Genomic DNA, 11,554 nt, shown 5'->3' with positions numbered 1-11,554 from the left:
TATAATGGATTGAAAATCGTTTAAACATCTAAATTTGGCGCTTATAATTAACTAAAATTTTGATAAAAGAACAGTTATAATTGTTATATAAGCGATTATTTTATCTTTTTACTGAGTGCGGGTACGTTAAAATATGCTGGTAGTGCTAATTTTTGTTGTAAATTCAAAATGGAACAAGACCCCTCGTATCAGGGCGAAGCCCTGAATGCTCCGACTGCCTTTCAAGGTCCATGGAGCAGCAATAACATGACAAAAAAATAAATGTAGTAAAATAAAAAGAATTTTGTTAAAATGAGATTTTTTGAGAAAATCATCACCCGCCGTATAATATTAAGTAAAAAGTGATAGATTTCGCTCCTAGTAACAAATCAATTATGACAAATAAGTTTCTTTCAACCAATTTGGAACGTTTTCTAAGACAGATTTAATCTCCGCTTACGCGTTAATAGAGCGAAATATATCGCGCGTTAATTGCCCCAAATTGGCCAAGTTATCATTCTTTAAACCCTCATAAATTTACCGCAAAATGATCACAGGTGAAATTTATTTTAAAATTTAAGCTCGGGACAACAATACCTTTTGAATAATACAAAAAATTTCCGTTAAAAATTTCCGTTAAAAAACCCGAGCGCAATATTCCGTTACTTTCGTTACCAAAGTCGGAACAATAATCAAAAGAGGCAGCACTGCTTGTTTGTTCTGTTTGATTTCGGTTTTCTGCAACCATTCTTATGACAAAAAATTGATCAGAATACTTGGAAAACAAAATTAGGCAAAAGTTCCATTTTTCCTCCACTTTTTTGTGCGTTTGGCACCTTTGTTGTGAATAAGAAGCTGATGAAGATGTGTTAGTTTGTTTACTGAGAAATCTCATTTTAACCCTATATATAGCGTCAAACGACGAGATCGCTGGGGTGGCTTCCACTATACCGCAACTCGAATCCAGTTACAACAAGAAAATCAAAGAAAGCACATCGTAATTAAAACTGAAATGATAGAATTGAATATTTGCAACAAGGAAAAAGAAGCAAAAAATTAAAAATAGAGGATTGTGACCGATGGAAAACTATTTTAGATGCCGTTTTTTGCGCTAAAAAGTCTTTCAATTTCAGGCATTTCTTGTAAAATACAGAACCACCGGTGTTCAGATGTATTGAGTGTTTGCAGCAAAATCAGCTGTAATCGTTTAAACAATTTTTTCCTAATTTGTCTTCTTTTTTGATTTTCACTTGTTCATCTCAGCTTTGATCCAATTTTCATTCACCGTAGTGGTGGTTTCATCTTTGAATCGCGGTAATACGCCTAGAACCAGTAGTTTTAGCGTTGCCTCTAGATCATAAGTGAATGAAAGAGTCCGTTCCAGATTCATTCTTTTCAGGACAAAGGCTCGACGTGGCAGTAGGGGTTCGCAAAGATTCATATTTATTAAATTAGAAATTTACTTGCAAAAAGTATTGCGACCTTTTCACTTAGTTATGAGTATTTTTTCGGTAAGAAAACCGGTAAAAACATGGTAAAAAAAGTTTTTTTTTGTTATAAATTGGGATCACGCAGGTCAGTCAGCTCAAGATTGAATGGAATATTTGAAATTCATACACTGCACTGTTTAGCTTAAGTTTAGCTTAATCTGCACTTTCACTGGCCACCGGAAGTTTCCCATCTGGAAAAATCTCAAAAACATATGTTCAAAATCATAAATTGAATTTCATAATTTAATACCGACATAAAAAATCATCCCAACTGAAAAAAAAATCAATATAATAGAGCTTCTAAAAAATCAATTTGAAAGTTATCGAAAACAATGAAGAAAATTTCTGGCGCGTTTCTGATTGTGACCCTTCATGCTGTTTTGGTTGTGGGTCAAAACGGGGTTCTGGAGTGTGGTTGCTTCCAGACAGTTTCTGACTCTAGGCCGAACTCGACATCGTTCGAGGACTCGATGAGTACTTGTGTGTACAGATGCAAAATTGAGCCCACTTGCGTTGCTGTTGCTTTCAGTGTTAGTAAAAAAATATTATACATAGAGAGGAAGCTGAGCTTCGCACCACTTGCGACTCAAAAATGAATGACTATGATTGAAATCAAATTAAAAAAAAGATAAAAAACTTTGAAAAATCGTTTTATCAAAAAACAAAATGGAAAAAGCCAAAAATATCCGGAACAAAATTGCCTGCACCATTAAAAACTCTACAAAGAGCTTTTCGAATGCTAGAAAGAAGTCGAAGTTTCAAAAAGTTCCTGTCTGTGGGAACTAAGTCAGCAAAATCAAACAGATTTTTCTCGACACTGAGAAATTTTTTTGGAAATTTCTTAATGTCGTTTGAATAATGAATTAAGGTGCTTTTATTTAGTTTATCACCAGGACCCTTCGGATAATTATTGGTGGTACCTGATTTTGCGTAATCAATGATCGGAACGACAGGAGTAACCGGTAGCTGAAATAGTATCACAGTGTGTTCTGATCTGATTTTCGTGAATTTAGACAAAATATATCAAGGACAGCCGGTTGAGCAAGGAGACCAGCATAAAACTACCAGCATAAAAACTGCGAAAAATTTTTTAAAAATATTTTGTATCGCTGTTTCTGCGTGGTGTGATCAAACGAAAAGCTAAAACTTTAGCAAATTCGACAGTCAAAGTAAATTGGGCAAATTGAACAACATTTTTTGTAGAAAAATGTTTAGAAAAAAAAACATTGAAATGTAAGAAAAAAAATGAAATTTTGTTTCAATTTTTATTGCAGAACTTTTTTGTTTTGAAGTCTTTTTTTCCCTAAAGGCGGTAAGAAACTTACTTTAAAACTTCAAATAAAAAATAATTTTTCATGGCTTAAATTAAGCATAGGCATAGAAAAGCAAAAGTAAGCCTGCTCACTTGCTTTACTTGCGCGAAATCAGACGAAAAGTAAAAAATTTCAAACCGATTTCCAGACACTGGGAAAATTGAATTTGTTTAATGTTCGAATCACAACTAAAAGGGCTGTAATATGATTTATCACCCAATCCAGTCGGATGATTACGTATGGTTTTTGTTTTTGCGTAGAAATTGAAAAAAAAGCTTAACCCGAATACAAAGTTCCTTCCTATTTTCCCTGGTCGGAACAATAAATAAAAGAGAAAAATTGAAATCAAGACTAGACTTCGGGCCATGTTGAAGTATTTTTGTGGAATGTAATTCAAGGTTAAAAGGGTTCAAATTTTGTTTGTTAAAATGAAGACAAACCCCACAATTGAATGGAAAAGTGCAAATGTCACGAGAAACGTGGTCGAATTCTAGTTTAAAAAAGTTGATTTAAATATTCACATCGAATGGAAATAAAAAAATGCCTCTTCATTCCATTTTCTCAAATTGGGTTTGTTTATCAAAAAAAATTTCAAATTGGAAGAGCGTTACGGTGCATAAATATATTTTGTAATATCTTTGGTGAAATATTCTAAGAACTGAATTTTTTTTTAATTTGAGTTTATTGAATAATTTTTCTTTTTATTTTGTAGAAGCATTTTTTCAAGTTGGTCCTAAGCGTTTTTTGACAATTTCTTTTTCAAGTTCGGCAGATGTACAATATTTCGCCGGCGATAGTCTGCGTCCATGGTTTCTTATAGTCGTACATTTATTCAATTCAGAGCAATTTAAAATAAATGACAAAACAATTAAAAGAAAACAAGACTGCTCGTATCAGGGCAAGGCCCTAAAAGTTCCGACTGCCTTTTAAGGTCTATGGAGCATTAATATAGAGCAAACACCCATAACTTTACAAAAAATGATCACAGGTGAAATATCTTTTCAACTTCAAGCTTAAAACAACAATAGCTTTTGAATGATATTTAAAAAAATCCCGTCATAAATGGCTAGTTAAAAGTCGAAATTTGTCTGAAAAAAAAACAACCCCGGGCATAAATATTCCGTTACTTTCGTTACGAAGGTCGAAACAATTAACTATGAAGACTTTGAAACATTTTAAAGCAAAGCAGAAACCAAATCTGAGCTTTTGAACATAGATTTTTTAAATTTAAATCATTGGTGTTGTTTTAAGTCATGGGTATTAGTTCAGATAAAAAAAAATCTTAGGATTAACATTGGATTTCGAGATGTGAAAATTTGATGAGCAAAGACGAAAAATTAAACAGAATCTTTACGATGATTTCCTAATGATTTCCTGTTTTCTACCTATACCTTTTTTTCAAAAACTTCTTTCTTATGCAATGAATTATATCACTTTGTAATTATTGTTCCGACTTTCAAAGAAAACAGATTTTTTTTTGCTCGGTGATCGGTGTGTTTTTTTATTTAGTCAATTTTCGCCAATCAAAATAATAGTTTTCGAGAAAAATGTTTTAAACCCTATTGAAGCTATTAACTTCCTGAGTTCAAATGTAAAGAGACATTTTACCTCTAATTTTTTGTTTGTAAATTTCTGGGGGTTTGAAAATTGCCAAATTGGCGATGTTCTGGAATAAATTATGCGCGCTTTGAAGAGTTTATTCATAATGCTGAGTGCGTACCCCAAATTATTTATGCGTGAAGTATTATCCCGCACAACAAAATCGTTCCAGTTTGAATTGAGGCTAGTTATTTGGCCGTATTAATTTTGTACGACTCAACATTTCACACTTTGATATTGTCCAAAATTTATAGGTTTTCAATATTTTCTTTTCTCAACAACTATTCGATATGAATTGAGGGAAAGCCGGAACATTCAGGGCTTTGCCCTGATACACGAGCAGTCTTGTTGCTTTTTCTATTTATTTGATTTCCTCGAAAACTCGAGAACACTTTTATTGTTTAAAATGGCTTGCACAAGGTTTTCATTTAATGCTGCTCATTTTTTAGAATATCATTTGGCTGCTTTGACTGATCTGAAATAGAGTTTTTATTTTAAGTGAGCAGATTTTGAGTAACGTCTTAACTGATAGACTTATACCAAAAGTTGTATTCTGAAGTTGTATTCTGATTTACATCGAGTGTCTTAACTGAGTGACCTATATCGGACTGTAATAGAACCAACATAAAGTTTCTTAGCAGCACCATGCTCTGAGTTTGCCTCAACTGCAACATTTGTCATTAAAATCTTTTTTAAGCGTATAAGAACGAAGTGATTTTCATTTATATAGGTTTTGATTTTTTTTCAGGAAAATTTTTTAAAAATTTGTTCATGCTCAAACTTGATTTATGATTTCTTCTTAAGTTCGCTTCATTTCCTTCGTTAAATGAAGGTAAACTCCGCCATTGAACAGCAAAAATGAAAAGGTCACGAAAGTTTTGAATGACTTCTAGTTTCAAAATGGACAGGGATGAAAAATGTTCCTTGATCTCTTACACTTTTCCAACTGTCTGTTGGCTAAATTTTTTCTGACTCAAAGCAAATTTCCAGTTTGCCTTTCTACAGTTTCTTGAAAATGAAAAAAATTTTGTAAGTAACTTGGCGAAAGACATAATAATTCCGGTATTCAAGGTTATGAAAAAAAAGTTCGCAAATTTTTTAGGAAGTGAATGGCAAGTGTCAACTGCACAACAAGGAAACTGTAACTGTGGACCCTGCCAGTTGGCACTCGGACGCTTCATGTTCCACTGGGGTAAAAGCGGAAGCTGGAATGAGACTGTTCCTGTTCCAGTGGAGGTCTGGCAAGACCTATGACTGCGACTACCTCTTCAAGAGTGGCGCTCTTCTTGGAAGTAACAATTTGTCTCATCTAATGGAGCAGTCATAAATTTCTTTCAAAAAATTTCCTGGCAAACAGTTTTCTTCAGCCCAACACATTTTATATCGTTTCAGGCGGTTACACCACCATTGACATCCGAGGAGCTACAATGGCAGTGTACTGTAGCATCTCTGCTGACTCCACTTATGCCCTAACATACATGGACGTTGGAGGAGCTGCAGTAGATTCTGTTGTGGGAACTGTGGCATTCAACCGTGTCAGACTGGACGTGCACCCGTGCATGGTCAATGTGGACACCACTGATATACTGGAGTCCGATGATCCCAATAGTGGAATCGGTTAAGACTTAGCTACGTTCAAATGAAAATTTTGACATGAAAAGAAGCTGCACAAAATATACTTTTTTTTTGGAAAATATTGTTGTTACCTCATAAAATTATGAAGTCAACGATTTTGCGAGTGTCCTCAAGTTAACTGAAAACTTGTCTTTTCATCTCCTCAAGATTTCTCCCGAGTTTTTAGGATTTAGGTGAAAACTTTGTTCAAAATGGTCCTTTTTAGTAGCATTTGGCCGCAGCTTGTGTGAGAATTCAGTAATGCTAGTCTTTTAGGTAAATAGTCTAAAAAAATAGATAACTTAGAAATCGGAGTCGTGTCTTCGTGCTCGAGCAGTCGAACCCACAGCTTCGAGCTCCAAAACACTCCCTTCCGCTTCGTCACGGGATGGCACGAGAAGATAGTCGTGGATGGAACACCAGCAACGGAAGAGGACCCGAACGAAGGCTGGGCCGACTGGCAGAACGTGTCGGCTTCCTACACGAGTGAGTGCACCACACGGTGGATGCTGACTAACGTGGACCTGGTGAATGAGTTTGGATACCAGCAGATGATTCCACTTGTCTTCAACCAGCGTTGAAATCTGACACCGTCTCTTAAAATTACCACGACTTCGGATTTCCATTTCGGACTGATACAATTGATTAACAGCTGAAACAACTTATTCATAAATCATGGTTGTGCGATCAATTATTCAAAGCGTGATTTTCATTAAATTCAACGTTATAACTTGTATGCGTGTGAAGAGCTGGCTGAGGTTTTTAATTTATTTTGCTTGGACGCTTCAGAAAACTTTGGTAAAAAATCAATGTTTCGTATGGTATGTACGTCTTTAATTCTGCATCTGGGTTTTATATTTGATTGACTTGAAATCCACAGAACTCGATGCGAAAATATCTACTGTATTCATTTAAAAAGTGCGCGCATTTTTTCGTAACTTTGATAAAAGTGCGCGCATTTTTTCGTAACGTTGATTTTGAATATTACTTCAAAACGATCTGATCATGTATTGCAAAATTAAGTCTTCAGTTTCGTACTATATGTAATACAACGTAAACATAACATGGCAAAATTTCCGACAGAAAATGTGACGAAAGCCACAAAGACCGAAAAAAAATAATGCAAAAAAAAAAAACAAAAAAAATCTCGAGAATGATGGTCTCGATTCGTCAATGTCTAAAGTCATTAAAGAACACTATCTCAAAACAGACACGCATGAGAAACTTTTTCGCTGATCAAATGACGCTAAATTAAGCTACTGAGCCAGTGTAAATTAAACCAAATTGGAGTGTGTAAATTTGCAACCAACGAAAGAAACAAATTTCGAATTGAACAGGTGAGATGCAGACATGCTCACAATATCTCTGTTGGTTGAGGAAAGTACTGACGCAGAAATTTGAGATGAGAAAATGTTTCAGTGGTTTTATAAAACAAAATTCTTGCGCCGAAAAAAGTATATTCCGATTTTAAACGCTTGCTAATGGCAAGCTTAAAAATCAACACATCATAAAGAAACCAATACAACAATCTGAAGTTCAAAAACCTCCATTAGCTGTGATTTCTCGTCAATTCATTTTTAAAGAGTTTAAAAATTCAAATGAAGACCTCAAAAGGTAACAATTTTTGCCCTTAAATTCATTGCCCATTTTCATCAATTTTGAGCGCTGTGAAGCCGATAAAGTAATTCAAAACAAAAATTTCCAATTAAGTGCAAAATTAGCAAAAAAAATGAAAAAAAAATCCACGCAGAAGCGAAAAAAATGGAAGTCGAAACAAATAAAAGATGTCGAAAAAACAGAGTGAACCAAAATTTTGGTATGTCTCGAAGGACATCTAGGGCTCGGCTAAACCTGGCGGTCGGTACGGATTTGATGTTTTTTGAAATTGCTTTTACTGATGCGGGATGAAATACATATTGTCAAAATTGCCCGCAAAGCCTTAGTTGTTTCACTACTAAAATAAACGAGAAGACACCTATTTTTTCAAATGAAATTTTGATCTCAAATTTGATAAGATAGTTTTTAAGAAAATTCAAAAAACTTCTAAAAAATAGTCAAATTTCAAAAACTTTTTTGATAAATTTTTTTTCTGCTAACAGCAGGTCGTGGCCAGTAGCATAGATTTCGAGCAGAGTAAAAAAAATTTCCAAAAAACTGTCCAAATTTTTGGTACTTTCGACAACCCGTTTTCTGTATTGAACTTAAAATCTCAGATATGAGAGGGTAGTTTTGGGTTAAGTTCTTAACATTACAAAAATTGAACCCACTATTTCAATGGAAATTTCAGGTTTGAGAGGCTAGTTTTGATCAAAATTAAAAAAGATTCAAACGACGGTCAAAAAGTCAAATATTTGACTATTCCGAGGGTCATAAAATTATGTGTACAAAAAAGGGCATAACTCTTTATAGAGGGGAGCTTTTCCGACCGATCTATTCGTGAAACCAAAATCTGAGATTGGCTAGGTTAGTTTTTCAGAAAATAATCCCCCTGCAGACTTTTCGAAGGCTGTAGACAACAGGCAAAGCAAAAGGAGACCACGGGAGTATGTAGGCACACAAGAGTGTATGCGGTCCATCAATAGCTTACCCTTTTTTGAAAATTAATAGAAGCTTCTGTCAGAAAAAATAATCGCAAAAAAGTATAAAAATTTCTAAAGCGTTTAAGAAAGAAAAATCCATACAATTTCATTATACCTGTTTTTTATCAAACAAGAAGTTTAGGCAAACGAGCCAAGCCATTTATTGGAAATTAAAATTAGCAAAAACAAAATTTACGAAGCAGAAATACGGCCGATGATCAGATACCAGTTCCCCCCCCCCCTGAAACTAACCTGCAGGTAGCTAGTACCCAGACAGTAGTCAAAAAAGAGTTTTCATGAAGTTGAGCATGTCAGGTGAAGAGAATGTCAAATGATTCAACTTATTTTGCTAAACTACTAGAAGTTAACCCGAAAAAAAGGCATACACAACGATTTGATAACGCTAGCTAATCGCAAGCGAAAGAACTATGATGATGGAGGTATATTGAAGCTCTTTTGGACGTGATTTGAATCATTAAAAGATACTTGAGAGAAAGTATCGGTAATATTCTAAGCCATTTTCTACGACACTTTTTCCAATTTTTTTTTGGAATTCACATTTTTATGATATGATCTTTTGGGGAGCTTGAATTTTTAAATGAGCACTAGTGAGAAAAAGTTGTATGACTCAATTACTCAATTATAACTCAATGACTCAATTATAAAAAAAATTGCAACACAATGAACGAACTTTATTCGAAAAAATGTTTAATTCTGTAATTAAAAAAGCAAGCTCGCCAGCAATGTTTATTATTATGAACCTACTGTTTTTCCAACCTCACTCCCAGATAAAAGCACTTAATTTTGAAGCAGTTTTGCTATCATCACGAGATGTAGCAATAAAAATTTGATAACATCTGTTTTCTGCAGTATTTGTGGATAGTAATGGTGATCGATAAGAATGCGTATTCGAGTGCGAAGAATGTGACCTTCTTAATCTCGAGGTCGCTGGTTCAAACGCGTCTCGCAGCAAAATTTTCACTAAATTTAGGCTTTCTTCTTTCTTTCTCTGTTTTTTCTTTTTTCATTTCATAGAGCTGCTTTTTCGTTATTTCTCGTTTTGTGTAATTTTTGTACAACAAGTGGTGCGAAGCACTACTTTTTTTCAAGTAAGCTTCAGGAATAATCAAAACGACTTCTAATATAGCAGAAACGCTGAAAACAAGAAAAATCCATGCTGTGGATAATAAGAAAAAATAGGCAGAGAAACAATCCACCGATAACTAAAAATAATCAAAAGATCACTCCGATATCAAGCGTACGATGTAATTGAAAAGAGCAGTTTAAATCTAACTTTTTATTAATTGAGCTTTGCAGCTTTTTTGCACGCAGTGTTCGCCTCATGTAATTTGCAGTGTTCATTTAAATTTCTTTTCCACCAAAACGAAAGATTTACTCATTGATCAAGTTCTCTCAAATTGGCTTATTTTAGCAAGTAGTTTGTCAATCATAAAGCTCTTGAAATTCAAATACTTTTTAACGCAATCAATTTTTTCCTTAAATTTGTAATATGCAATTTTTCAAAAAAAATTAGTGTTTTTTTTCTGTTTACTTGCGTTCAGTAAATCTTTTTCAATTGTCTGTTGGCTATGTTTATTATATTAATTGGGTTCAAAAGCTGCAAGTTTTGCCAAAACGAATACAGTAAAACTTTTATTGCTGAGCTGGACCCAACATTTCACCTTAAAACGTATCGCTTTAGACCTGATTTTGACCTGATTTTGAACCCTTCTAAATTTATTAAGAACTATCAAGAAAAGTTTTGACCTTTTTGTTTCAAAATGAGCATGCTAATTTTTGCAAATGAGTACAAACTGAACAAAACTGCACCAAGATTTTATCTGCTATCTATATTATATGTACGACCTATAAGTCCAAACTTTGATTGAATTTTTTTTTCAGACAATACAATTATTCACAAAAAAAGTATTGTAAGCAGGCAGACAGAAAATGAAAATAAAATGTTACGTTGGCTTAAAATAAATTTAAAAAAAGTTGGAAAAACTACAAATATTCATAAATTTGTCTTGGCAGAGTTTCGTTTTGAGGTAACACAAAAGTCGAGAAATAGTTTCATCGTAGTTAAAATCGCGTTCAGTGAAAATTAGAGGCAACTATGCCAAAAAAATATTAGGATACATGCCAGTCACACCTGAAACTATATCGTTGGCATGAAATACTTTCAAGCTCTAACGTTCAGAAATTCAAAATTAAATCACGTCCCCCACTCTCTTCAAGCAAAACATATAATTTCATTTAAAAGCATATAAAATTTAGCTGTAAGGCTGGCATAATAGATGCTAAATCAATTTAAGTTGAAAAAATCTTTTCTGCAAACACGGAAAAAATATATAGAAGAAAAACTATACAAAATGAGAGATGATAACTTTACAAATTACAGGAATAAACCAAAAAAATTAAATAATAGTTTAAGTCACAAAAAAATACATGCGTTTTGACAATTTAGATGACCAAAATTATCAGACGAACGATAGACAGGCTACTTTTCAATAGGAAAATTTTTCAGTCTATCATTTGTCTGACATTTTTTTCCATCTTGATTACCACAGAGCTTTATTTTGTGGTGTGAATTGAAACTAATATTAAAAACGTTTCGAAATTATTCCTGTAATTTGTTAAGTTCTCATCTCTGATTCTATAGTTTTTCTGTTAATTTTTTGCAGCTTTTTTGCTTAAAAGCTTTGATCGGCTTGAATGGTTCGGCATCTATTATGCCAGGCTTCTAGCTTAATTTAGCTTCCTTTGAATAAAAGATTGTTTTTTTCCTTCACGAGAGTGGGGAGGGTGACTTAATTTCGAATTTCTGAAACTCATAGCTCAAAAGTAAGTAATTTATGCTTACTGCATGGTTTCCAGCTTAACTGGCGTGTACCTAAATATTTTTGGCGTAGCTGCCTCTAATTCTCACTGAATGCGATCTTAACGCTGTTGATAGCGTTTCTCGACCTTTGTGTTTTCC

The 11,554-nt window shown here is 33.8% G+C and overlaps 1 protein-coding gene across 1 annotated transcript; it reads left to right on the top strand.

Annotated features, from left to right (window-relative positions):
- The first annotated feature begins 1,105 nt into the window (after window positions 1-1,105).
- On the top strand, window positions 1,106-6,806 carry LOC134856694 (uncharacterized). Its single transcript, XM_063872965.1, has 4 exons — window positions 1,106-1,999; window positions 5,484-5,673; window positions 5,774-5,998; window positions 6,302-6,806. The coding sequence occupies exons 1-4, from the start codon at window positions 1,802-1,804 to the stop codon at window positions 6,574-6,576; spliced, it is 888 nt and encodes a 295-aa protein (XP_063729035.1). The 5' UTR covers window positions 1,106-1,801; the 3' UTR covers window positions 6,577-6,806.
- Window positions 6,807-11,554: the final 4,748 nt, after the last annotated feature.

This window comes from Symsagittifera roscoffensis, chromosome 1, assembly GCF_963678635.1.
Source record: "Symsagittifera roscoffensis chromosome 1, txSymRosc1.1, whole genome shotgun sequence".
In the NCBI taxonomy this organism is placed as follows: Eukaryota; Metazoa; Xenacoelomorpha; order Acoela; family Convolutidae; genus Symsagittifera; species Symsagittifera roscoffensis.
Note: the sequence above shows the minus strand (reverse complement) of the source record. Positions and strands in the feature narration are given on the sequence as shown.

Coding starts and splice junctions, on each gene's coding strand:
- LOC134856694 (XM_063872965.1), top strand. CDS start 1,802: ATGAAGAAAATTTCTGGCGCGTTTCTGATTGTGACCCTTCATGCTGTT. Junction 2,000..5,483: donor GCGTTGCTGTTGCTTTCAGT/GTTAGTAAAAAA, acceptor CAAATTTTTTAG/GAAGTGAATGGCAAGTGTCA. Junction 5,674..5,773: donor GAGTGGCGCTCTTCTTGGAA/GTAACAATTTGT, acceptor ATATCGTTTCAG/GCGGTTACACCACCATTGAC.